Raw genomic sequence first — 27816 nt, forward strand, 5'->3', positions numbered from 1 at the left:
TAGAGTTTTTGGAGTTAGCCAAGTTAAGGTGAGGTTGTACTGAATTAGGATGAGCCCTAAATCCAATATGACTGGAAATTTGGACACAGAAACAGGTATGCCCACAGGGAGAAAGCTATGTGATGATGGAAGCAGAGATGAGTGATGCATCTGTAAGCCAAGGAATGCCACAGATTGCTGGCAAACGCTGGAAGCTAGGAAGAGGCAAGGAAGGACCCTCCCCTAGAGCCTTCAAAGAGAGAAAGCCCTGCCAACATGTTGACTTGAGGCTCCCAGTCCCCAGAATTGTGAGAGAATAAATTTATTGGCTTAAGCCATTCAGTTTGTGGTCCTCTGTTAATGGCAGCAACAGGAAACTAATACAATGAGTTTTTTTTTTTTTGAAACGCTACTGCAGAAGGATTAGTACAACACAATGTTATTTATACAGAGTTAGAAAATCTGCAAAACAGGTGCTCTATATTATTTATTATATCACATTGTATGTCATAGTCATATGAAACCATGAGTGGTAATGCAGGAATGCAGCATTGAATGCAGTACATGAAGAAGGAGAAAGATGGACTTTGAGGATACAGTGGAACTACAACGATATTGTTAATGCTTTAATTTTAAAAATCTGGATCACACTGGAATTTGACACAACATTCTAAAATGACTATAACTCAATAAAAATGTTTTAAAAAATAAAAAACCTGGATCAAATATTGCAAACTGGTTAAGAATTCGTATAATTGCGTAGTGGATACAAAAGAAGTGGATGGTAAGAAAAGATACAGAAAAATCACTATCAGTTAGGGAAATGAAAATCAAAACCACAAGAAGATCTCACTTCATGCCTGCCAGGAAGGCTACAAAGAAAAAAAACAGACAATAATGAGTATTGGGGAGGCTGTGGAGAAGTTGGAACCCTCAGACACTGCTGTTGGGGGTGTAAAATGGTGCAGCTGCCTTGGAAAACAGTTTGGCACCTTCTCAAAATGTTGAAAATGTTAAACATAGAGTCACTGTATGACCCAGGAATTCCATGCCTATGTGTATATTTCACAGAGAATTCAAAACATATATCCCACACAAAGATTTGTGGAAACAATTTAAATGTCCCTCAAATGAAAATAGATAAATGGGTAAATTAAATGCAGTATGCCCATACAGTGGAATATTATTTGGCCATTAAAAGGAACACAGTACTAATACAGGTTACAGCGTGGATGAAACTCATAAACATTACGCTAAGTCAAATAAACCAATCACAAAGGACCACATATTATATGATTCAGTATCTATAAAACGTCCAGAATAGGCAAATCTATAGAGACAGAAAATATATTAGTTGTTGCCTAGGGCTGAAGGAAGGGGGAAATAGGAAGTGACTACTAATAGGTGTGGGGTTTCTTTTGTGGGGGGTGAAGAAATGTTTTTAAATTGATTATGGTAATACCTAAATAGACATTTCTCCAAAGAAGACATCCAGATGGCCAACAAGCACGTGAAAAGATCCTCAACATCACTAATTGTCAGAGAAATGCAAATCAAAGCTACCATGAGATATCACCTCACAGCAGTCAGAATGGCCATCATTAAAAAGTCCACAAGCCATAAATGCTGGAGAGGGTGTGGAGAAAAAGGAACCCTTCTACATTGTTGATGGGAATGTAAATTGGGGCAGCCACTATAGAAAACAGTATGGAGATTCCTCAGAAAGCTAAAAATAGACTTACCATACGATCCAGCAATCCTACTCCTGGGCATATATCTGGAGGAAAATATAATTTGAAAGGACACATGTACCTCAATGTTCATAGTAGCACTACTTACAATAGCCAAGACATGGAAGCAACCTAAATGTCCATTGACAGATGACTGGATAAAGAAGATGTGGTATATTTATACAATGGAATACTACTCAGCCATAAAAAAGAATAAAATAATGCCATTTGCAGCAACATGGATGGACCTGGAGATTGTCATTCCAAGTGAAGCAAGTCAGAAATCACAACATTGATTGTGGTGATGATTGCACAACTCTTTGAATTTACTGAAACCATTGATTTGTACTCTTCAGTTGAATTGTAGGCTATATATATTTCAATAAAACTGTTTAAAAAAGTGGAGGCCAGACCCCACAAGAGGGTGCTCTAAGCACAGACTTATCTCCTCCCTTAGGAACGGCTTCTCAGTCTCCGCCTGCCGACTCTGGCCACACCTCCGAGAATCTGGCCATGCCCCTAGGTTCTGACCACACCCCCAGGATATGGCTTGCCCCTCATCCAGGCCATGCCTCTGAAACTTTGGCCACACCCCCAACACTCTGGTCACACCCCTAGATCTTAACCACACCCTAAAACCCAGGTCACACCCCAAGGCAGAGTCTGAAGCCGCAAATTCACCCTCCTGATTCCCCAAACTCAGCACAGAGACACCCACAGACTTAGATACTCTTAGAAACACAGAGCCTGAAAACCATAGACCTTTAAACCATGACTTTTAATTTGCAAGCATTCTTTTCTTTCTTGAAATAATTTTAAACTTACGAAAAAGTTGCGAGAATAGGGCAAAGGCTTCTTGTATACCCTTCACTCAGGTTCCCCAATTGCTAACACTTTGTCAGTTTGCTTTACCATTTGCTCTCCTCCGTTCCCCGAACCATTTGGGAGTAAGTTTCAGACATTATACCTCTTCGGCCCTAAACACTCAGGTGTGTATTTCCACATTTAAGGACATTCTCTTACACAGTCACAGTAAGGTTATCGAAAACAGGACGTTTAACAGTTATACAATACAAGCATCTAACGGTGCAGTCTATATTCAAGTTGCCATTTGTCCCCAAACTATCTTTTTTAGCAAACCACGTTTCCCAGTCCAGGATCCAAGCCGAGATCACATGTTGCATTTAGTTTTGTTGTCTTTTTAGTCTCCTTCAGTCTGGGACAACTGCTCAGCCTTTTATGACATTGACATTTTTGAACACAGCAAGCCAGTTTTTAGTTCTTTTGTAAGATGTCTAGATTAGGGTTTGCCTAATGTTTCCTTGTTGTTCAGATTCTGGTGGCCGGAATATTATAAAAGTGATGCTGGATTCTTCTTGGTGCATTGTATCAGAAGGTACATGATGTTAGTCATCCCATTATTGGTGCCGAATTCCATCGCTTGGTTAAGGTGAATCATGGAATCCCGGACTCATTGACCCTTCAGTGTCAGTGTCTTCCCTTTCTGGCCCTCAGTTTCCCTTTTTGTAAAATGGAGGTGTCTCTTACATGAGGGTCTGCTAACAGCTAACCAGAAGATATATTCTGTTTAGTTCTTGTGCTCTTAAAATCATTTTAGGGGAGCAGCACCATTTAAGATTTGGCAGATTTCACACATACACTTGGAAGAGAGATTCTCTGACTGAGCTTCTGGGTTTACCCAGGGTGGTGATAACAAGTGAAACTTTGCAGCAGGGGCTGGGGCCCTGGAGAAATGCATGGAAAGTATGACCTCTGGCCCTAGAACACTAGGACTTTCACAGATGAGGAGAACAGTCTTGGTGGCAGTGGCTGAGAGAGGGCTGGGGGACTGGAGTCCCTATATATGGCCCTCCCCACCTCTCTCCTTGGAGTCTGCCTTTCTTCGGGGGGAGGGGGAGGGGTGTGGAAGGACACGTGCCCAGTCCCAAGGTCAGGAGGCTGAGAGGGGATTTCCATGTGTGGAGAAGCCAGATCCTTTGTTTTAGAGAAGTAACTTACCAAGGTCAGTGCCGGGTTCAGTTTTTGAACCCGAGGATAGTTTCTCACACACATGGAGGCACATCACCCACAGCCTGGACCCACAGGTATGAGGAAACTCCCAGGACACACTCCAGTGGGGCTGGCATCTCCACTCTCATCAAATCCCCATCAACCCACCAACCCTGAGAGCGGGCTATTATTCCCATTTTACAGATGAGGAAACGGAGGCTCAGGGCTGTGAAGTCTCATGATCAAGGTCACAGAGCTAGGACTTGAGCCCAGTTCTGAGTCCAGGGCCTGTGCCCTCAGTGACCCACCCACCTGTTCACCTACCCCCATTCCAGTAGCCCATACACATGCACACACACACACACACTTAAAATAAGAGACACAACCACACACAGCCTTCCTTTCAGGCAAGGGCCCAGCAAATATGAGCATGGATTTTGGAGGCAGCAGACCCGGTCTTGGATAGGCAGCTTGTTCTGTCTGAGTCTCAGTATTCTTGTCTGGAATATGGGCATCATCATGGTCAATACACGGCTGCTCAGATTTGTTTCTGTTCACACTCCACAAATCTGCACTGTGTGACAGGGGACCAGACAGCCACAAAGGATCACAGATGCCATAATGCAGCAGGGGGTGGGCAGGGCTCACCCATTCTACTGTCACTTCTCGGAGTCTGCTCTGTGCTGGCTGCTGTGAGTGCTTGGTACCCAGAGCTCACCATCTGCCCGCGACCTTACTGGTGTGGTGGTACTGTCACATGGGAAGTTTGCACACACAGCTGCTTACAGGGCCCAACAGTCACCTTCTGTAGTGGGCTGAGTGGTGGCCTCCCACGAAGATATGAAACCATTCCAACCCCCTAGGACCTGTGCATGTGATCTTATTTGGAAAAAGGGTCTTTGCAGATGCAGATAAGGTGAGGATCTCGAAGTGAGATGATTCTGGATTATCTGGGTGGGCCCTAAACCTTAAGACAATTGTCATTATAAGAGAGATGACAAGACACAGACACACAGAGATGGAGATGGAGGCAGAGATGGAAGGGATGCAGCCACAAGTCAAGGAGTGCCAGAGCCACCAGAAGCTGGAAGAGGCAAGGAAGGGTCTGCCCTGAGAGCCTTTGGAGAGAGTGCAGCCCTGCTGACACCTTGATTTTGGACTTCTGGCCTCCAGAGCTGTCAGAGAATAAATTTCTGTTTTAAGCCACCTAGTTCATGGTCATCTGTCACAGCCCTAAGAAACGAATACAGCTTCCAAATGAGGCAGCAGTAGGGCCACCGTAGCCCAGAGGCAGGGGCAGGAACACTGGCACATGGTCACAAAAACACACAAAGACACATGGCCACCTGGGTCAGGACGGTCAAATGATTATGGGCCACCCAGTCAGAGCTGACCCAGAAGTGCATGTGTGGATGTGTGTGCATGCATGTATGTGTCCACACATATACACACAGCTATTGCTGGAGCCCAACAGTGTCTCTCAGTGTAACTGAGCAGGACTCTATTGTCATCGGTGGCCATCTGATATCTGTAACAGTGTTTGTAACTGCCTAACTGTATAATGGTTTAAAGGGTTTTTCTCATCCTCTTGCTGACCAAGTTGGGCTGGAGAGGAGGGAGGTTTGGGTGATCCACCCCACTCCCTTGTGGTTCTGGGTACAGGGGTAATGCTCAGTGCTCTGCTTTTGCCCCCAGTGCCCTCCTCCTGACTCCAGTGCCCTCCTCTTGACCCCTTGTGGTTTCCTGGTATCCTGTTGTTTGAGCTGCAGGCTGAGGCCTGCAGCAGGAGATCCCAGGCCTCAGTCTGCTTAAAAGGAGAAAAGTACTTATCAACCTGACTTTAAACTGCACAAGTTTTTCTCTAGAGCTCTTTTCCACAGAGCCCCTTCCTACGCATCCTTTGTTCTAGGCATAAGAATATTAAGAAAGTCCCAAACCTGGACGTGAACTTCATACCCAGCAGAGGGAAGGGGACCACAGCATCTACAAAAATAAGAACAACTTTGCAACAGTTTATCACCTTGTATGCAATCTCTATGAAAGATAGTTCTGCCTCTCAATTTCTTGAACTTTTACTATAAACCCTCTGCCTTCTCTCCCCAGCAGGCTCACAGTCATAGAAGTGTGATCCCACTGTGACCTCCTTTGACTGGCAAAGAAATAGAGCTGCCTTTTCTACTTCATGCAAAGCTCTGTCCTCGAGTCTCAATTCGGTAAGTGGGGTATGGAGACCATGTTTTGGCAACACAATGAAGACGTTGAGACAGTTGGCCCCACAGATAGAACATGTTATGAAGTCGTGGCAGCAGAAATGTTCACAATAGCCAAGACATACAAAGACCCAGAGGCCCATGGAGGACCCCCTAGATTGAAAAAAACAGCAATTACCATCACTCAGAAACATACAAACACATGGTCACTCAAGACCAATAGATAGGAATGTAGTTTGGTGCAGCCGCTATGGAAAACAGTATGGAGATTCCTTAAGAAGGAAGAAAAAACTAAAAATAGAGTTACCCTATGATCCAGCAATTCCCTTCCTGGGAATCTATCCGGAGGAAATTCAAATTCGAAAAGATACATGCACGCCAATGTTCACAGCAGCACTATTTACAAGACATGGAAACAACCTAAATGTCCATCAACAGTTGACTGGATAAAGAAGTTGTGGTATATTTATATAACGGAATATTACTCAGCCATAAAAAGAATAAAATACTGCCATTTATAGCAACATGGATGGACCTGAAGATCGTAATACTAAGTGAAGTAAGTCAGAAAGAAAAGTACCATATGATATCACTTATATGGGGAATCTAAAAAAAAAAATGACGCAAATTAAATTATTTACAAAACAGAAACAAACTCACAGACATAGAAAACAAACTTATGGTTACCAGGGTGGAAAGGGAGTGGTGCAGAAGGTTAAAATGAGTTCGGGATTTGCAGATGCTAACTACTATATATAAAACAGATGAACAACAAGGTCCTACTATTTAGCACAGGGAACTCTTTTCAATACTTTCTAATAACCTATAATGAAAAAGAATATGAAAAGGAATATATATGTGTATAATGAATCACTATGCTGTACACCAGAAATTAACACAACATTGCAAACCAAAAATACTTCAATAGAAAGAAAAGACCAATAGAACGGGGCTAAGGTTGCCAGCTTCTCTGGAAGGACACCCTTTTCACCAAGGCTGGAGGCAGTGGGGGCTGACATCGGGTCCAGTCCTTCCTCAGGGGTCCCTGTTAGTCCTTGCTCCCCACCCCCACTGTACATCCATCTGCCCTTCTTGATGGGAAAATCCTTGTCACAAATCTCTCATCCACATACCTACCTCCTAGTAATGTTGCTTCTCTCATTGAAGTCCAGGGTCAGCTGCATTAAGGCTTCCAACAAATATCTACATCGTAATCTCTGGAATCTGTGAATGTGTGAAGTATCATATGGCAAAAGGGATTTGGCAGATAAGGATCCTGAGATGGGCAGATTATCCTGGATTATCTGGGTGGACCCAGGGGGATTATCACAAGGTCCTTCTAAGAGGGAGGCAGATCAGAATAGGAGATGTGCAGATGGAAGCAAGAAGTTGGAGAAATACCAGGAAGGGGCTACAAGCCAAGGAATGCAGGTAGCCTCTAGAAGCTGGATAAAGAAAGGGAACAGATTCTCCCCTGGAACTTCCAGAAGGAACCAGCTCTGCTGACACCTTAACTTTGGCCCAGTGAAGCTGATTTTGGAATTCTGACCTCCAGAACTATAAGAGGATGTATTTGTGTTGTTTTAAGCCACTCACTTTGTGGTGCTTTGTTACTGTGGCAACAAGAAATGAATGTAAACCCTGACTGATACATAAGAGACATGTCTAGAGAGTTAAAAATAAACCTGTATGTTGTGGGGGCCCTCGAGCCAGAGTAAAATGTTACACATCAAGTAAGGTAGTCACACAAAAACAATCACACTAGATGACCACAGGTCTCCCTCCGTGTTAGAAACACCCACGGATGCTACACACAAGGCAACCCAGAGACCCCGGAATCAACAGTTTACAGCAGGCACACAACAGTCAGCTGTGGTACCACAGGGACCCACAAACTGCTGCATCACTCAAAAGCACACCACTCACAGCCCACACCCAGAGCTCCCATGGAATCCAAGAGTCCCCAGAAAGATGTCACACATCACGTCATTCACAGAAAACAGTGGCACAGTGACACAGTGACAGACCACTTACAACCAAACACACCAGGAGCCCCAGAGGCACCCATACACGTCACTGTCAGTCTAAGACTCACAAGGTCATTCCTGGAGTCAGCTGGATACGGTGTCCAGGTGTGCACACACACAAACACGCTTCCTCCAGACCTCTGTATGAGAGAGGCCCAGCCAAGCCAGGGATATGGTACAAAAATAGTTTATTACAAAAGAAATTCAACCAAAATGCCTAATAATTTACATTGTTATCAGTGCCTGGCTACAGTCCATCTCTCCTCATCCAACTGGAGAGAGCACAAAGAAGAGTGGCTTTTCCTCGGTTCCACCATCTCTGGAAGAGGAGAAGGAAATGAACATTTGGGTGGAGTTCCAGACAGGAGACTGGTGCCTGAGAATAATGGGGGTCAGAGTCCTGGGCGCCAGAGATGAGTTGGGGGAATATCTGTGCTGAGAAGAGGGGGCTTATGGGTAAATACATGTGCCTTTGTGCAAATCCTGGTCCAGAAGATTGGGGGGGGGCAGAGTGAGATCTTCACAGTTTTCAGGAGGGCTGACCCCATTGGGCAGCAAGGTCCCTCCTCATGAGTCCGAGATCTGCCCCCCCATCCCTCTCAGCTGCCTCCTGGAGCTGGGGAAGGGGGCACCGGCTGGCCAGGGGCTCGGAGGACCCCAGAAAAGGGCAAGAAGGTAGGTGGAGATGAGGGAGGAAGGAAGAAACTGGGGGGAGCCATGGGGAATCCAGGGAGGTCTTTAGGGGGAGACTGGGAGGGCGAGGAGGGAGGTGATGCTGACAGAAGACCTGTGGGAAGAAAAGAGAGAGGAGGCGTGAGGGCAGTGAGACTGGATCCAGAGAGAAGGGGGCTGGGGGCCCCCACTCCTGGGTGCTGAGGGAGGAGGGGGCTGATTTCTCACCATTGGAGCTGACTCGGCTGCTGCTCTCCGGGGAGGTGGTGGTGCTCCGGTCAGAGGAAGGCTCAGGCTGGGATGCAGGAGCCGGCCGGGTGGCCTTCCCCCGCAGGATGTCGATGACCTGTAGGAGGATGGGGAGTCGTTACCAAGCCACCCTTGCCCACCCAGCACCGCCTTTCTCCACCTCCCCTAGCTCATGGGGTCTCCATGTTCAAATGGGCACTGCCTCTATCTCAGTATGTGAAGGCGGGCAGGTCCCTTCCCGTCTTTGTGCCTCAGTCTCTCCTCTGTCCAGAACTCACACCCACGCACTCAGGCTCACCCGCCCGCCTCCACGCCCTGCACGGACACGCACACGCAAACCGCCGCACCCCTGCATACAGTGCCCAGTCACATCCACGCTGACCGGCGCTCGGGCACAGACCCTTCCTCCGTGGCCCCCGCAACTCCCACCGCCACCAGCGCGCACGCTCACCCGGCGGCTGCGCGCCACCATCAGTGGCGTGTCGTTGTGGCAGTTCTTGAGGCCGCTGTCGGCGCCGCTGCGGACCAGCGTGCGCACGAGCGGGAGGAGCCCGCGGCCCGACGCCGAGTGCAGCGCCGAGCTGCCCGAGTACATCTGAGCGTTCACGTTGGCGCCGTGCTGCGGGCCGGGAGGGGCGGGTCAGGACCACCGCGGCAGCCTGACCGGGGCCAGGTCCGAGTGGAGGGGGCGGGGCCAGAGGGAGGGGCGGGGCCGGGTGGGATCAGAGCCTGGGGCGGGGCCACATCAGGGTGGGGCGAGAGAAGGCTGGAAGCTGGACAGAGCGGGATGGGGGGCGGCGCTGAATCAACCCGTGCTGGACTCGGCAGCCTGGCCAAGGTAGGGTGAAGTCAGAGAAGGGAAGACTCCAGAGTATGGGCCTGATGGTGGTCACAGTCGAGGCAGAAGGACAGCGTGGAGACAGGGCCAAAGCCGGAAGGCAGGGTCAGTAAGACTCTCGCTGGGTGGGGGAGCTTGAGCCATTTGGACGGCGGAGGAGTAATGGGAGAAGGGCCTGGATAAGTTCGTAGCCGGTGTGTGTGTGTGTGTGTGTGTGTGTGTGTGTGTGTGTGTGTGTGTGTGTATGTGTGTGAAAGAGAGAGAGAGAGATAAGTCATAGGGTTGACAAAGAGTCCTGGAAGGAAGGGTCGGGGCCGGAAGTATAGCAAGGGAGAAGACAGAATTGGAAGGGGTCAGTGAGTGGCAGGGATGGGGCGACAGCCTGTTGGTAACAGAGGAAAGAGTGGGCGAGAGGCCACGGGCATGGGCTGTACCCACCTGCAGCAGCAGCTGCACCATGCTAAGGCTGTTGTTTTCGACGGCGTGTATCAGTGGGGAGCGACCGCTTTTAATGTCCTGAGGCAGGGAAGGAAGGTTTTGAGCATCTCCTACTTGTGTCCAAACAGTGGGCGGGTTCGCATCGCAATCACTTAGTCTAGCATCTCAACCGGATGCATACTTCAAGCCCCACCCCACTCATCAGGGCGTTCTCCCACTGTAGCCCCTCCCCGTTGGCTCCGCCCCTCCCCGCTCCTATTGGCCCCACCCCCGACCCAAGCACGCTCACCACAGCGTCGATGTCCGCGCCATGCTCCAGCAGCAGCAGTACGGCTTCGTGGCACTCGGTATTCACGGCCACGTGCAAGGCAGTGAGCCCTGAAGGAGAGGGAGACTCAATTAAACCTGGGCGTGGGGCTCTGCGGCCTCAGAAGAACTCCACGGCTTGCCAGACAGCCCCACCTTGCACCCGGGTAGGTGCTCACCGTCGTAATTGCGGGCCTCCAGGTCCACGGTGCCTCCGGCCGCGCTGTCCAGCAGGGCCCGCAGGCAGGCCGGGCTGCGGTGCTCGCACGCCAGGTGGGCTGCCGTCTGGCCATGGCGGTCCAGTGCCATGGGACTGGCACCGGCCATCACCAGGAGCCGGACCACAGACGGCAGGGTGGTGATCACAGCCAGGTGTAGCGGTGTCTGGGGACGAGAGACTGTAAGGGACCCGTGCACTGCCCTGCCTCCCAGTCCTGCCTCACCCAGAATTTCCGAGTCCTGACACCTAGCTATAGTCTTATTCCAGAACCAGAAATCTGGAGCGCCTCCTCCCTCAGATTCAACAGTCAGGGCCCCCAGCTCTTCTTCCCCTAGGACCCAGGAGTCCAGGTCTCCAGCCCCCTGTTCCATCAGATCCAGGTCCCCAGGCTCACCTGCCGTAGGTTATTGTAGATATCCAGGTCCCGGCCGCCATGCTGGAAGAGGTTGACTAGCCGATGCACAGCTGGCAAATTGCCCTGCACTACGGCAATGTGGAGTGGCCTGGGGGTGGAGGATCACGGGCATGAGGGGCTGGTCACCTCTCACACCCACAATCTTAGCAGTGCTCATTCCATTATGTGCAGGCTACTCTAGAAAAATCTCCAGAATCCAGCCTCTGCTCCCCACCCCTACTCCCTCTGTCTTGGTTCAGCCACCATCATCTCCCTCCTAGACTGTCCCCTCCTCCCTGGCCTCCCTGCTTCCACCCTGCCCTATGGCCTGTCCCTCACATAGCAGCTAGAGAGACCCTTGTGGAATCTAAGTCAGGTCATGCCCCCTTTCTGCTCAGAACCCTCAGAGTAAAGGCCAAAGTCCTCGCTATGGCCCACAGGCCTTATGTGATCTTGTCTCTCATTCTTCAATTCCTTTATCTCTGTCCACTCTCCTCACTCAGCTGGGACCATTGACCTCCTTGCTGTTCCTCAAACATACCAAGCATGCTTGCCTCCCAGGGCTTTCACACTGGCTCTTCCCTTTGCCTGGAATAATCTTACCCCTCCCCCAGATCTGCAGGGTCAGCTCCCCTCATCTGGGCCTCAGTTAAAATGGTACAGTGACAGTGGCTTGCCCCTCTCCCTGTTTCATTTTCCCCCACATCATCACCTGACATTGTACACTTTACTTGTTTCCTGTCTAACTCTTCCCTGATAGAATGTCAACTCCACCAGGGTAGAGCATTTTGTCTGCTTCTGTCACTGCCCAGTGCTTAGGACAGTGGCTGGGGCTGAATAGGTGCTCCTCAAACACTCATGGAATAAATGAGTCCCTCTCAACGATCCTTGGCCATCCTTGAAGCTGGTGACCACATCCCCACCCCATTCCAGGCCATGAGTTTCTCATCTGTGACAGGAGTGGGGATGAACTCAAGGCCATCAAGGGCTCCCATCAGATGTGACTGCAGATCACGTTCAGCCTTCAACCCAAGAGTAGAGGAAGTTTTGCCCAGAAGGGAGGTGGGACAAATGGGGATGGGGGTCATTGTTTGGGAGGCTGGGCTGCACAACCTAGATACCCCCCCCCCCTTTTCCGGACTGAAGGACTCATTCCCTCACCTTCTGGGAAGGTTGTCAGCACTCTTTGTTAATTACTCTCTGCAGAAAAGAGCTGCTTGCCCAGGTCGTGGGGGGCAGGTGGGTGGGGGTAGATGTCATACAATGGCATCCAGTGACTGGTCAGTGTGGGCATAGAAGGTCTGGCCTTCTGGCCCCAACTCTGAAGGCCACTCCAGCTGCAAAACACTCCCTCTGGGATGGCTGAGGCCCTGGTGAAACTACACAGAAGCCTGACTGCTGCCCCTGCCAAGTCCAGCTTCCTCCACCCCTGCAGGCATTGATGTGGAGAACACTTTCCAATAAACTTCCTGCCACTTCCCAGGGCCCCCCACCTGGAAGAGTCATTTCAAAATGACGGCAATCTGGGATGACTGTACCGGGTCGGCAAGGGGATATTAGCACTAAGGGCACAAGGCTGAAGGTACATAGGCCCCACACCTTTCTTTAAAGTCCATTTACTGGAGCCACTACTTTCTCACCCACCACTGCTGGGGACCAACCAGAGCATGGCTCTGGCAGGTGAATAGCGGTTCTCCCATGCTGAGAAATCCTGCAGCCCAGGGGGCTCTGGGGAAACTAAGCAGGCCAGGGTTACCAACTGGGTGGCAAATCTCTCTAGCTGTGAGGCTAGGGCAAAGTCACATGGCCCTTCTGAGCCAGCCTCGGGTTTCTTCTCTGTAAAGCATAACCCATAATAACGCTTATCTCCCAGGAGGGGATTATGCAGATGAAACTCTGATTCTGGACCCAGATCCGTGAAAGACACATTTAAAAAGAAATCTTGGGGGAGGGGTCGCATCTGGGCGAGGGGCCCCTGGGATGGGCTCCCGCCCCTCCCAGCATCTCCCAGGACGCCCGGCCCGGGTCTCTCTCGGGGCGGGCGGGGTTAAGTGAGGGCAGAGGGAGAGAATGATTTCAGAGAAACCGTCCAGGCCTGAGTTCCCATAAACGCGCGGGCCGCAGGGGGTGGGGCGGGGCTGGAGGAAGTGGGGACGGGAGGGGCGGCCCAGCCCTCGGACTTCCAGTAACAGGTCTGCTGGGCGGGGCTCCGCTTCCTGCTCCCGGGGGAGGGAAGCCTGTCCTGCCGGGGATCTACCCCGGCCACCCTGGCACCCCAACTTCCATCCTCGAAAGGGGCGGAGAGGGAACCCAACTTAGAGACCTAGTTACCGTTGGGGGAAGGACTCCAAGTCCTCCAGCCAGGGGACGCCTCCTAGAATTCCACCCTTCGGGGCTTAGACTCCAGCTGGCTGCCTATCCCCCCAATCCGGGCATCCACTCCCAAGATCTCTTGGGACCCCAGGAATATAGTTCCCTAACTCTTTGCAGATACGAACTTCCCCATTCCCTCCGAGTAGATCCCTAATCTGCCCTGCACCCTCGTCCTACTCGGCTCAGAGGTCAAGGACTACACTACCCCCACCTCTATTCTCTGGGATTCAGAACACGTGCCCCCCTCTCTTGGAGACCCAGATGCCAGCTCCCCAGTGCCTGACCTCTTGGGGGTCCAAATGCCCTGATTCTTTCTCCCTTGAATCCCTGGAAGTCCAGCCTCCCAACTGTAGCTTTGCTGCTTTGGGGACCCAGACTTTGCGTGTCCCCCTCCCCCGCCCCCGCCAGGCCTGCGCCGGCTGCCCATTCCGGTAAAGTCTTGGGCCCCAGCGGAAGGGGTTAAGGTTAGAGGGAGAGCCGGGAGGGGGAGGCTGCCAGTGAGTGACGGGTGCTGACGTGGGGGAGGCAGAGCAGCTGGGCTGCGGTCAAGTTCTGCGGGAAGGGATTTCCCCCAACAGGCAGCTGAGGCAGAAGTGTTTGCTTTGGGGGAGAGGGGGGAGTAGGGGGTAGTGGGGGAGAGCGGCTGGGGTGTGGGGCTGCGGGCTGCTGTGCCAGGTCCCTCTCTGCACCCCTCTTTCACAGGCTGCAAACAAATCACCCCTGGGGACAGGTACAAATTAAATCTATTTCACAGATGACCCCAGAGGTACCCAGAGTGGGAGGGAACTAGCTTCGCTGAGTCCTTTATATATCTCACAGGCACTTTCTCCTGCTTTGGCTCACAAGGCTGGCTCACAACCACCCTGGGAGCTCTGTTCGAACAAAATCCCCTCCCACATACCGAGTACCTACTGTGTGCCCGGTACTGTTCTATGCACTACATGTATGTCCATCATTGCTCTCAAGCCCAATTGTGATGATGAGCCCTGATCTCCAGCTAGGAGATATGAGCCTCAGGGATGGGAAGTCACCCAGGGGCCAGTGGTGGAGCCCCCATTTTCATTGCAGAAAAAGGCCTGTCCATCCCAGTCCCACCAAAACCATCCCCAGATCATCACCTTCTAGAAGTGATTGCATTTCTGCCTCACAGAGACCCCCACATACTCATGGTTCCTATTTTTATAGGAGGAGACTGAGGCAGAGAGGGGTGAGAAGTGGCCAGCTGAGATTCAAACTGAGGTGGATAGAATCATAAGAATCATGGCAGTCAAGTGTATTGAGGGCTAACTAGGTGCTGGGCCCGGGGCTAAACCCTCCGATGTAGGATTTCCCAGCGGTCCCAAACTGCAGGGGATCAAACCATGAGACTGGTGAAATCAATTTAAGGGATTGTCAGCCTAATTTAGTGGGCTATGACCAGGAAATGAGACTAGAATAGAAAAAACCCAAAGTAGACCCCATGTTGTAAGGGTGAGTCCTGTTTTGTTCTGTGCAATTTTTTTTTCAAGTTTATATGTGCATGTATGTCCTGGGCTTAATATAAAGTCATCACAACAACAATAATCTTAATTAATACTTATTGAGCACTTCCAATCTCCCAGGCTCAGTGCGAGGAGCTTATTATCATGTATAATTCATGTAAGAAATCAGTCAGTGAAATGTCTTTCTCATTTTCGGATTTTGATAAAAAATTGGAAATCCACTGCTTCAAAAAAAGCCCTAGGAAGTAAGTGCTCACAGGGTGCCCATTTTCCAGAAAAGGAAACTGAGGCTCAGAGAGGGAAAGGGCCTTGCTCAAAGTCACAGAGACAGCGGTGGAGACCGGATTCTAACTTGGGTCGAGATAACTTGAAAGCCGATGCTGAGGGCACCTGTCCTTCGGTGGGTGAGGTGGGGGGAAGATTGGCCCTACTAATCCCTCCATTAATGGGGGACTGTCACTCACGTGTCTCCATCCTCATCCGCACGGGTGGCCATGGCGATGTCAGCCGACAGGGGGTGTTCCATGGAGCACATCATGGGGTACAGGGGTGTAGGCAGGTTCAGCAGAGGAAAGGGGGAACCCATGGTCGGAGTCGGGTACAGGGACAGTAAAGGTCCTGGGCAGAGAAAGGACATGTCTGAGGCCAAGCCCATAGATCTTCAAACCCACCTGCCACCTCCAGGCTTTTGCTCCTGCCAGGCACCTGCGCTTTTCCCAGGTCCCCTTTGCATCTCACACTGAGTCCTCAACACGCATGACAAACTCCTCTCCCACATCCCTCCCCTGGGCTCCCGAAGCTTCCCCCTCAGCCCTGGTCACTCTCAATATCACTTATTTTCACTTGTGTCTGACTCCCAGCTCCTCCTAGGCAAAGAGTCCCTTAAGGACTGAACCCCTATCATCACCCAGCAGGGGGACCCCAGGGTCTGTTTGCTGAGTGAATTTGTGGCTGAGGGACATAAGGATGGATGAAGCACTAGGTGTAGGGTGTGGGGTAGATGTGAACAGAGTTTGCAGAGTGGGGAGTGGTGCTGGGAGCCTGTTCAGATCAAACTGTTGGAAGGGACCGTGGTAGCAGGCAAATCCACATCCACCCATCACACAAATGGGGAAAACTGAGGCCCAGGTTCTCACTCAAGGAATGGGAAAGGAGGCAGTGACAGGCCTTGGGATGCACAGCTCAAAGCTGTGCTCTGAGGGGGTGGAAGGTGCAGGAACTGGGCAAAGGTCTGGAGGTACTAGGCATGGGGTCTCTGCAGCTCTGGAGGTTACTCTGGGATGCTGAGGTCAGCACAGCTGTGAGAGGGGATGCTTCTTCCTGGAGATCAGGGATGGAGACAGGATGGGGAAAATGGTGTTTGGCGTTCTCTGTCATCTCCTGATCCTTGGAGGCTCCCATTATTGAACTCTCAAGTTTCCTGGTTTTTGTATGTCCCATACCGGGCCTTGGTGCCCTGGGACCTTCTTCCCAGAGACTCCCTAAATCCTCTTTTTCTGGCCCTAAATCCTTGATTCCCAGAACTCCCCAGTCCTGCCCCCAATTCTTAGAATCCTCAGTCCCCAAGCCACCTGACCCCAGCAGAGACACTGATCACTTGCAAGCACACATAACTAGGTGCTCAAAACCCCAGATCTCTGTCCCACTGGCTCCTTAGGACTCCTAGTATCTGGATCTGTTTCTTTGGATCCTTGTGACCCCAGATATTGGGGTGCTCAGAACTCCAACTATGTTCTCCTAATTCCAATGTCTCCCAATATCTTGGTTCTTGAGATTTTTGACATCCTAGGATCCTTAATATCTGTCTCCTTAGAACCCCAGCCTGTTTCCTGACTCCCTTTGACCCCACATATCTGGATGCCAAGAACTCCAGTTTTTCGTGTCCAAGTGCTGATTTCTCATAACTCTAGATATCTGGGTTCTTAAGAGTTTATAATTCTGTGTTCCTGGGACTTGATTCCCTGAGACTGGGCACTGTCTCCTGGTTCTGGATACATGGCACTCGGACCCCGGGCTGTAACCCTCAGGGCCTCCTGACACCCAGCTTCTTAGAGCAAGGATATGTGTGTCCCAAGGTCTGCTCCCTGATGCTCTCGTATCTGTACTCCTGGGACCCCAGGTTCTGCCCCACTAAGGAACCCCGTATCTGTGTTCTTGGGACCTTGGCTTCCGTCCCCTCAGCTGCGTGAGACCCCTATATCACGTCGGAGCTCTGCCCCTGGATCTGGGGACCCTATGCCCTGCCTGCCCCCCAACCGGCCCGGACCCGCGGAAGCCACTCACCCTGGTAGTAAACTGCCTCTGGACGGGCCAGGCCGTGGGGGGGCGCGGGCACAGCGGGCGTGTCGGAGCCAGCGCGGAGGGGATCCGGGGGGACCACTGGGCCCGCGGCGCCGCGGGGGGCGGCGGGCTCCGGAGAGGGCGCGCGCAGGGGGCGCTTGCGGAGCGGCAGCGCGGCGCCGGGGGGTCCGGCGGCCTTGGGCCTGGTGCGCAGGTCCACGGGCCCCTCGTCCATGGTCCCCGCGGGGCATCGGGGCATGGGGCCGCCGGGGACGGCGGCCGAGCGGGCGGCCGGAGCGCGGCTCGGCTCGGCGGCACGGGAGGGTGGTTGCGCCGAGCGCCGGGACTTCCCCTGCCGCCGGCTGAACTGAAGGGACTTTTGTCGGCCCGGGCGGTGCCGGCCGCCCGCCTCCCCGCCCCCGGCCCCCCCGGGGCCACCCGTCCGCCCCAGGGGTTTCCTGGACCCGCCGCTGCTCCTGCCGTCCTGCGGCGCCGCCCGCCGAGCGCCCCGCCCGCGCCTCGCCCCGCGCCCGCCCCCTCCCGGCCCCGCAGCGCCCGGGGCGGCTGGGCCTCGGCGGGAGGAGGGGGTGGGGTGGGTAGGGGGCGGGGTTGGAGGTTGCGGGGTCCCCACCCCTGCGGCTGCAGGCCTCAGTTTCCGTCTCTGTTTTTGTCTTTCTGGCTATAGGTCTCTATCTCTGTATTTCCCAGTCTGCAACTGTCTCTGACTCTTGGGTTTGGAGAGATGTCTCTTTATCTCTGTGTTGCTCTCTGTTCTGTCTCTGTCTCTGTCTTTTCTTCGCGTCCCTCGCCATCTCTCTGTCTCATGAGTGTTGTCTGCTTCTCAGCCTCTCCCCCAGGGAGACAATTCCATGAGGCGCTGGGGTCTCAAGGACGCGGGTTCGATTCCCGATTCCCGATTCCCACTTCTCGCTGGGTGACCTTGACCGGGCACTTCTCTTCCCTGAGCCGTTTCCTCCTTTATGGGAACGAAAAGACGCACCTAGGGCAAGGACTACCCTCGGCAGGCGCCCAGGCACTGTCTCTCCGCCCCCCTGACACCATCTCTGCCTCCTCCATGTGCCTCCTTAGCGGTGGGTTTGAATTTCGCTGGGGGTGGGGTGCGGTGGGAAGTGCACAGAGAAACACTGAATGTGTCTCTCCCCGCGAGGTCCCTGCACCCAGCCGGAGCCGCCGGGCACTAGGTGGGTGCTCCGGGAATCCTCGATGCACAGAAAGAGACGTGGCAAAAGAGGCAGAGAGGTCGTGAGAGACCAAGGGAGAGACGGGCAGATAGCAAGAGACGCAGGGACACAAGACCAGTGTCACAGCGACCAAACCCGGGCCCAGGAGGCGAGGGCAGTCTGGCTCCCCTTCTGCACCACATCCCACTCCCATCCCGGGCGGAGTTGGTGGGTGGGGAACAGGCCAGGCCGGTTGGGGGCATGACTCAGAGGCCCGCTGGAGCTGGGGGGCGGGGGACGGCAAAGGCGGGCCTCTCCCGCGTCCCCTCCCCTGCAGCCCTTCTCCCCGCCCCGGGGAGGGGCCTGGGCCTCGCGGGGCTTTCCCGGATTTCCCTGGAGGCGGGACCGTTGCTGGGGTTGAGTCCCGGTCACCGAGTTACGGGAGGCGGAGCAGGAGGCTTTGGGACCTAGCGGGGGCAGAGGAAGGGGGGCTGCACTCCGGCTCTGTTCAGGCGGCACGCAAGAGTCTCCCTGGTTCTCTCCATGTGTCTCCCTATGTCTCTGCAATTCTGTCCCTCTGTCCCTGGCCTCCCTCTGTCTCCAGCCCCACCCTGTCTCTTTGTTTCCCAATCTCTGCGTCTCTGTCTCCTCGGCAGCGTCTCTCTGGGACCCTGAAATTGGGTGTGGGGCCCCGGTTCCCAGGAAGGGACTTTGCCCCAGACTGGGGCTCCACCCGGTGGATCGTTAAACGGGATGTGAGGAGCAGCTGTGGGCAGACTCAGGCCTCAGCCCTTCCCCCGTCTCTCTACCTCTCTGGCTCTCCCCCTGGGTCCCCTGTAATGGGTGAGCATCTGCGGGCAGGACCTGGTTTCAAGTCCCACTTCCACCCCTTGCTGACGGTGGACCTCAGACAAGTTGTCTCTCTTAAAACTCAGTTTGCTCTTCTGGAAAATAGGGCTGATGTCAAGCCCTGACCCTAGAGTTGTGTGGGCTACAAGGGAAGAGGTGAAGGAATTAGGTTGGAAAGTCTGGGTCCCACTGCCTCCCCCACCCAACCCTGGCCTCTGGTGACTCTCAAACACAGGGGGAGGGACAGGATGTAGAATACTACCCCTGCACAGAGGGAAAGTCAGCCTCAGGGGAGCAGGGCTTGCCCAGGTGATGACACTAGGAGATAGTGTTGGCAGGACACCCACCCACCCCGGGCTCCCTTGTGGCAGGTGGCGTGATGGCTCTCGGCCCAGGCAGGACTGGAAAGGGGGATGACTGTGCTTGGTCCAAAGAGGGGTTGGAGGGGCTGAGGGAGAGGGTGCTGGTTCTGAGTCTGAGGATGGATGAGGGATAAGAGTCTGAGGGAAGAGGATCTTCAGGAGGAAGACAGATCTGAGACAGAAGTAGGTGGTCTAGGGAAGGGGAGAGAGTCTGAGGGAGGAGGTGAGAGTCTGAGGGAGGAAATGAGGGTCTGAGGGAGGAAGTGAGGTCTGAGGGAAAGGGAGAAGGTCTGAGGAACTCTAAGAAAGACCAAGTGAGGGCAGTGGCTCTGAGGGAGGAGGAGAGAGTTGGGGGAAACGGAAGGGTCTGAGGGAAGGGGAGATTTGAAGAGCATCTAAGAGGGGAGGCAAATTCTGAGGGAGGAGGACATTGGAGGGAGCAGACCTGAGGGTCTGAGGGAGGAGGAGCAGTTGGAGGAGGGCCTCCGTGGGCCGGAGGGAAGAGCGGCATGCTTGGGGAACCTGCAGAGACTCAGGGGAAGGAAGAAAAGGGAGGCTGGAGTCAGCCCCGCCCCGCAGCTGTCTCTAATTTCCCAGAATCTTCTGCTGCTCAGGAAAGTCCCAGCTCCCACCGCCGCCTCCCTCCAGTGTCGGGAACGGAGGATGCGGAACCAGGATGGCTCCCCCTCCTTTTCCCTTTGCTCCCTGCACCCTAGGCGGGGAGGACTAGGGTCTCCCCTCCCTGGGCTTTGAAATCTGGAGGCCCCCCGCCGCCAGTAGGGGCAGTCCCTGGATGAGTCCCAGAAACTTCCCAGAGAAGGCCCGAAAGTCCTATTTGGTGTCTAACCACTTTCCCTCATGCAGGCGACCCTTTGTACCTGTTCAGTTCTCCTGCGTCCTACTGCTTCTTCTCCCCTTGTCCTTCCCCGAACCTCCCTGGGGAAGGAAGGATCACAATTGTACCTGCTAGAGGTCCGAAGAGAGAAATGAAGTCCTAGCTAGAAAGCTGCAGGTCTGGGGCAGCTTTCTTGCCTTGGGGGCCTCAGTTTCCCCTTCAAAGAAGAGAAGATTGGGCTGGTCGGGCCCTATGTTCCTATTGACTTAATTCCTGGGCTTGTCCTGTTGGCTTCTGACTGAGGCCAGGATACAAGTCCTGTCTCCTGCTTTCATTAGTTATGTGAGTTCCAGGCAGTTAGCTTTCTCATTTATAAGACAGACTAACTCAACAAAATACACTTCCATTCTACAGGTTCTGAACTACAGAAAGTGCCTAATATGATGTAGCTGCTATTATTATTCTTCCTGTTATAACCTGGCATAGGAATAATAATTATTATCAATTAACCCATAATTTCAACAGCAGGATCCATTTCTTTGAGGAAATTAACATCCAGCATACTGGGCTTAGAGACATGGGTTGGAGCCCTGGCTCTGCCATGTGTTGGCTGTGTGACCTTGGATAGGTGGCTGCCCCTCTCTGTGCCTTTCTATGACTTCATGGTTGAGGGTAGTAACAGCTTCTGCCTCCCAGGATTGCTGAGCAGATGAAGTGAGCCCAGGTGTGCAGAATGAACAGCTGAATGAATGAATGACTTCTATTCTTGTGTCCATGTTGCCTGCCTTCACCCAGCAGGCCGGACCTTTCTTGTCATCGTGTTCCACCCAGCGATCAGTCAAGATGGCCCAGTCCTCCTGGCTGAGCTCCCACTGGGAATTGGCCCATTTCATTCTCTTGACACCTTGTGAGGAAAAGTCAACGAAAATCGCTATTTTTACAGAGAAAGAAACAGGCACAGAGAAGTCACTTCTTAGGATCACACGGTGAGAGATTGGGGGAGTGAAGATTGTAAGCAGGTCTCTGTGACCCCAGCTTGGCTGCTGTACCCGCTGCCCTGCGTGGGGTGGTCATTAGTCCCAGAGGCCCAAGGCCTTCTGTCTCAGCTCTAATTCCAATTACTCCCTGGGAAGGAGTCGTTTAGATGGGGAAACTCAGGCACAGGAAGGCAAGGTCACGTGCCCAAGGGTCTACACTCTTTCCCCAGGGCTATTCTGCTGCCTCCTGGCACAGGGAAGTTTGAGCAGACAAGAGAGAAGTTCGCTTTGCAGCAGGAGGAAATAGAGTTAGATTTAAGAGTCTCGGGGAGAGCAAGTGAATTTTGCAGATAGAGGGAAACAGAGACAGTGACCCTAGATGGAAAAGGACTTGCCCGAGGTCACACAGACTGGCGTCTGGGCTCTGGGTTGAAAGTCCTCCCTGGGTCTGCACACAGCTCTGCCCTCTGAGGCTCCACCCCACCCCCAGGGGTGAATGCAGGCCAGCTTCCTGGAGCACAGCCTGCGCCTCCTGGTTCCTCCCCACCCTGGGGCCTTGGCAGCTGCTGGAACCCCTGGCACCAGGCAGGATCAGCGTATCTGGGGCCTAGGCCAAGACTTAATCTTCCTCTTTCTCCCTGTTGCTGCGTCTGCACGCTCGCCGCTGAGTCAGAGGATTACCACATCGTCTCCAGGCGGGCTTCGAGACTGGACACCCTCCCCCCTGCACTCCTCCCCCCAACTCACTGCCTTGATCAGACAGGGGAGATGGGAGGAGTTCGGGGATATCAGCATCTGCCCTGGGCGGCTGCAGGGGGTGGTGGCTCTGGGAAGGTCAGGTGGAGGGCAGAGGGGTCCCAGCGAGGTGATGATGGTAGACAGCCAGGCATTACAGTGCTAGGCCTTAGTGGAAATGGGGCTCATCTGTAAATGAGGCTCACTGTCTAACTGGGTTCAAGCTTGAGCTCAGCCACTTACCAGCTATGTGACCCTGGGCAAGTGACTTACCCTCTCTGAGCCTCAGTTTCCTCATTTATAAAATGGGGGCAGAACCAGTGCATGCCTCACAGGGTTGTGGCGAAGGTCAAATGAGTTCACACCTGTTGGCACAGGCCGACATGGAGTAAGTAATCAGTACGTGGAAGCTGTGATTTTCAAATTTGCTATTAATACTGAGTATGGGAGTGTTGCCACAGAGGCACACTGCTTGGATCCCCTTTGAAGAAAGGACTTGTGACCCAGCTGCCAGGCGTGTAGGTGGCTGACAGCCTCAACTGTTGGCTTCTTCAAGGGCTGCCTCAGTGTGTCAGTCGGGGGCAAAGCCCCCTGGGCAGCCTCCAGCCATTGACAGAGCCCAGCAGGATGGGGCGGGGGGGCGGTCTGGCTGTTTCCGGCTACTGTGGGATTCCTCTAATGCAATCTTTGCTTCAGGGGCTCCCTTTTGGGCTGGCATCGTGGCCTGATGGTTCTCTTGCCCAATCCTGCCCTCCCTTCCCTTTCTCACATAAACCTTTTGCCCTCCTACCTCTCAGTGTCTGCTTTCTGGAGGACCACATCCATGACAAGGCACTTGGGAGTCAGACAACTGAGTGGGAGTATCGGCTCTGCCTGAGTGGATTTGGAGTCGCATCTGATCTCTCTGGGCCTCAGTTTCCCCCTCTGAGTCATGAGGATGATAACATGACAGCTGAAAGGATCCGGTGAGTCAGCTACAGCGCCTTAGGAACTGTTGCCTACGTCTTCCTTATCCAGAAAGCTGAGACAAGTCGAATCTGGGTCTACCTTCCACTTTGCCAGTTCCCAGCCATGTGGCTGCTGCCAAGTGCTTTGCCCTCTGAACCTGGTCTGTAAAGAGGGGATGGGCCCCTCCCTTCCCGGGTAGGGCACTGGCGAGGTCAGGCATGGGGAGCCCCGCTGAGCCCAGCTCACTGGATGCTCAGTAGCCAGGTGGTGTCACCATTGTGAGTGCCATGACAGGGGAGGTGAGCAGGGGTCTGCATGGCGGGCATGTTTGACCCCCGTTGAGGTCCTGCTCCCAGGCTGACAAATAAAGGGAAGCCCCAGGGCTGGGAAAGTGTGGTGTCTCCTGGAGAAGTTCCCTGATTCTAGGATACACCGTGGAGGTGGGAAGGGGGAGGCCTCTGCCCTGCTCATTCTGTCAACCAGAGAAGGGGAAGGGTGTGCAAGAAAGAGGGCCGGGCGGGGAGGGCAGGTGCTGGTTGCGGGGACTGCCTCCCTCAGCAGACTAGAGCTCCCCAAGTGGGGGAGGAAGGCCACCACCACCAGACTGGGAGGTCCCTGAGGTGGGGACACATTCCGCATCAGTGCAGGAGTTCCTTTGCAGGTTTGCCTTGGGTCCTTCCTCCTCCATCAGATCAGACTCTCCCTGAGAATGAGTGTGACTTCGCGGATTAGATATCTCTACGTGCAGGCAATGCCTCCTCTCTCAGACTTGGAACTCCCTTGGGTGGTGGCTGGGCACGCCTCTTGTTAGACTAGGAGCTCCTGATTGAGGAGGCAGTGTGCTTCCATCATCTGTCTCGTACATGGTTCTCAATGGAGGGGGACAAGTTTGCCTCCCTCCCAGGGGACGTTTGGATGAGTATTAGACCAGAGCTTCCTGAAGAAGGTGGGCATGCCTCCACCATCATGCTAAAGCTCCCTGAGGGTGAGTCTGAGTCCTGAGCTTGAATCGGCCATCGTACTAAGAGTGCTTAGTGAGCTTAAGTCTTGTCCCCAGTATTAAAGTATAAGCTATGAATTACCCAGGAGGAAGTTGTGGCCTGCCTCTCCCATCAGCCTAGCCACTCCCTGAGATGGTGTGAGCCTCCCTCAATGAACTGGGGCCCCCCTTCCCAAGCCCACCTCCCCAGGGCAGAGCGCAGAGCCCATCCCAGAGGAAGGGACAGCACCTTCCCTGAAAATCTAGCCTTTTCCCTGGAAGTCGGTGCCTCCCCAGCCTGAGGCCACAACCTCCCCTGCAGCCACTAAGGCTTAAAAACACAGATGCAAAACCAGGTCATGCCAGGCCCTTCCTCATTTGAGCTGGGGCCACAGTGGACTCACCTTCCCTGTCCCAAACCACTGTCCTGGCCGGGGCTACCCCTGCCCTGCCAGACTTTCCCATGGCAGACATGTCACCACTGCCCCGCCTGGTGGAATCAGGTCGCCAGCTGGAAGCAAATCTCCACACGGCAGCGTCCCAGCTGCACAACCCCAGGCAGGCTCAGTTTCTCCATCTGAAAGTGTGGGGCTGGCGCCAGGCCTCTGTGAGTTTGCACTGGCTATGGGCCGGCTGGTGAGAGGGGGTGTCCAGAGGAGCTGTCACCATCAGGCTCTGTGGGAGGTGGGGGTGGGAGTTGGCTGTGGCATCTCCTTGGGGACATCACCCACCTCTCAACTTGTCACTTCGGCCTCCTGTGGTCACATAGCCGCGGAACATTGGCTCACTTCTGGGAAAAATCAAATCATTATCGTGAGTTTAAGATCCCAAATTCTCTTCTGTGGGTTCCCACCGCACCCTCCTGCCTCCGGGCTCAGGAATTTTGCCCCCCCTGGAGAACCAAGTCATCTGAGGAGCAATGAAGAGATGGTGGAATCATGGGATGTAAAATAATACATATTTCTAAATTAGGAAATATGATGTGGAGAAATGCATAAAATGCAATGTTCCACTTCACGAACGATTATAAAGGGAGCAGTTAGGTTCAGAAATGGTTCTGCTGAGTCCTCAGAAGCCCCTTCAGGCCTCTTCCAAATCACAACTCTCTCCCTCCCTCAAGGTAACCCATATTCTTTTATGTTTTTATTGCTTTCCTTTTACTCCCTATGAATACACACCTGACCACTACAGTTTTCTTTCTTTCTGGAGGGGGAAGTATGTATGTATGTATGTATGTATGTATTTTAACAGAGGTGCTGGGGGTCGAACCCAGGACCTCGTGCATGCTAAGCATGTGCTCTACCACTGAGCTATGCCCTTCCCCTCCTTCAATTTTTAATAAAGAGGATCTTTCAGTGCAACCTCTTGAATCCGGCTCCTTGCATTTTGCGTTTTATGTCTGTGAGGTTCATGCATGTTCTTACATCTGTTGGAGTGCCTTCATTTCCGTGACTTTGTGTCTATCATTCTCTGGCCTGGAAAACTATAATTTCTTCATCCGTTCTCCTGTTGGTGGGCATGTGAGCGGTCTCTCAATTCTGACTCTTTGGACGATGCTCTGTGCATCCCCTGGTGCCTCTAAGCCCACGCACTTTTCTGCGTTATCCAAGAGTGGTAGGGTTGGGTTGCAGCGGTCCAGCTGTGTAAAGATACAGCCACACGGCTTTGCTCTGATTTTCACTCCCATCTACTTTGCTGCTTTGAGTTCTACCTGCCCCACATCTTTGTTGGCACTGGATCTGGTCAGACTTTTGAAATACGAGTCATCCTGGTGTGTGTGTGTGTGTGTGTGTGTGTGTGTGTGTGTGTATCTTCTGGTGGTTATAATTTGCAATTCCTTGCTCAGGAATGAAGTTGAGCACCCTTTCCTGTATCCACTGTCCACTGGAATCCAAGCACAACATAATCTTCAAGACAAAAAGCTCTAGAAACTTAGAATCTTAGTGGCAAAGAATTTTAGAGTCCCAGACTTTAAGGAACTAGACATTCCAGAATCCTGTGCCTCAGTTTCCTTGTTTGTGTCACAGGGATTATTCAAGTCTCTGACTCAGAGGATTGGGGACAGGATTCAAGGAGTTACATGCACACTGAGAACTGAGCCCGGTGCATAGTGAGCGCACTGTAAATGTGATTTCCCCACAGGCAGGAATTTCATCCATCTTGTTCTTTTCTGTGTCCTTGAAACCTCCAACAGGATGGAAGCTCAATAAATATTTCCTGAATGGATCTTAGCCTCAAAGGATCAAAGAAACTTGCAATTGTGGAACCTCAGGAGCAAAGGCTAACAGAATTTAAGAGATGAAGACTTATCAGGCCAGAGAGTCTTAGATTTGCCAAGGATGCGTTTTTATCACGTGTAGTTCCTAAGACTGACTGTTCAAGTTTTAGAAATGAGGACATTCCATTGGTGGAGGCTTCCTAGCTCTTGGGAGTGTCTCATGTGGGACTGAAAAGACAAAACCTCTGTCTTCTCACCCTGCTTGTTACCCCTACTTCTCATATCCATCACCTCCCTCCTCACCCTCCCGGCCTCTTCCCGGCTCATCCTCCCTGCGCAAGTGAATGGATCTTAAGTAAGCTGTTCCCACCTAGGGTGCTAGGGTGTCAGCCAGAGAAAGTCCAGGCTCCTGCCATGCGGCCTTGAGCCAGGCACCACCTCCCTCTGCCTTATCTCCCCCTGCCCTGCCCCCACCCACACCCCTGCTTTTAGCCGAGGCCTCTCCCCCAACCCTCCTGCCCACACATGCCCCTTTAACTTCAGCCTCAAAAACCCGTCTCTTCCATTGAGATCCAGACCAGGACACACAGGAGGGGTTCAAACTACATATCATGTCTCAGCTTTGGCAGCCTGTCCTCCAGGAAGTCCTCCCTGATTTCTTTCCGTAGGCTGGGTCAGGTGCCCCTCTCTGGATTCCCCAACTCGAAGCCCCAACCATTCGGAGATGTCGCTGTCTGGAGGCAGCTCAATCTCCCCTACGTGTGAGCCTGTGAGGGCAGGCTGGGGCTGTGCTCATCCAAACACTCCCTGGAACAGCTGAGATATCAGGGAACAGGTCCATCAGCTCCACCTGACTATTGAAAGAGGCTGTCTTACAATGCTCTGAATTGTGCACCCAGGATGCCATTCCTCTGGGGCCCTGGGATGGCTGTCTTCGCTTTTCTAGGTCAACAGGTGTGCCCAGTGGTTCAAAGGGACTCAGGTAAGGTCCGATGGTGCTCAGCCTAGGACCTGCCCTCCTGAGACACAGTAGCCATTGTCAGCAGCTCAGCTCTCATGTCCCCAGTTCTACCCTAAAGTCTCATAAAGCCTTTCTGTTTTATTTGTAAATATTTCTTGCATGTACCCATGTACCTGTGTACCCACTGTGAGACCCCAGACTTCAGGACCCATCTCCCCAACTCCCCACTCCTTCCCCTGAGGCACAGAGAGGTTAGGGGCTTTGCCTAAGGTCACACAGCCATGGAAGGGCCGGGGGAAATAGGCTTTTTAAAATCAACTTTATTGAGACGTAATTTACATACAGCAGAATGCACTCAGTGTACGGGGTGCAAGGGATGAGTTCTGATAAAAGTTTACAGTCATATCATCACACTCGAGATATAGAACACTTCCATCACCCCCAAACTACCCCCGTGCCCCTCCAGTCAAACCCTCCCTCCATCCCCAATCCCTGGCAGCCACTGATCTGTTTTTTATCCCTGTTGTTTTTGCTTTTCCAGAATATCACATAAATGGTATCATA

At 52.8% G+C, this 27816-nt stretch overlaps 1 protein-coding gene across 2 annotated transcripts; it reads right to left on the bottom strand.

Annotated features, from left to right (window-relative positions):
* Positions 1-8127: 8127 nt before the first annotated feature.
* On the bottom strand, positions 8128-17713 carry BCL3 (BCL3 transcription coactivator). 2 transcript variants are annotated; one of them, XM_074369463.1, is made up of 9 exons: positions 17211-17707; positions 15392-15545; positions 11074-11182; positions 10639-10843; positions 10443-10531; positions 10154-10231; positions 9329-9496; positions 8857-8974; positions 8128-8743 (listed from the first exon to the last, which is right to left on the bottom strand). In XM_074369463.1, the coding sequence occupies exons 1-9, from the start codon at positions 17464-17466 to the stop codon at positions 8556-8558; spliced, it is 1365 nt and encodes a 454-aa protein (XP_074225564.1). In that variant the 5' UTR covers positions 17467-17707; the 3' UTR covers positions 8128-8555. The 2 variants fall into 2 exon arrangements, with proteins under 2 accessions (XP_074225564.1, XP_074225565.1); XM_074369464.1 differs by lacking the exon at positions 9329-9496 and having other exon boundaries at positions 17211-17713.
* Positions 17714-27816: the final 10103 nt, after the last annotated feature.

Source organism: Camelus bactrianus, chromosome 9 (genome assembly GCF_048773025.1).
Source record: "Camelus bactrianus isolate YW-2024 breed Bactrian camel chromosome 9, ASM4877302v1, whole genome shotgun sequence".
Taxonomy (NCBI): domain Eukaryota; kingdom Metazoa; phylum Chordata; class Mammalia; order Artiodactyla; family Camelidae; genus Camelus; species Camelus bactrianus.

What these genes read in the sequence shown, in the direction of transcription:
- BCL3 (XM_074369463.1), bottom strand. Translation starts at nt 17,466, where the DNA reads ATGCCCCGATGCCCCGCGGGGACCATGGACGAGGGGCCCGTGGACCTG. An exon ending in GCGGATGAGGATGGAGACAC is followed by an intron (nt 11,183 to 15,391) that starts GTGAGTGACAGT and finishes CTCCACCCCCAG; the next exon opens with GCCACTCCACATTGCCGTAG. An exon ending in GGAGGCCCGCAATTACGACG is followed by an intron (nt 10,532 to 10,638) that starts GTGAGCACCTAC and finishes CCTCTCCTTCAG; the next exon opens with GGCTCACTGCCTTGCACGTG.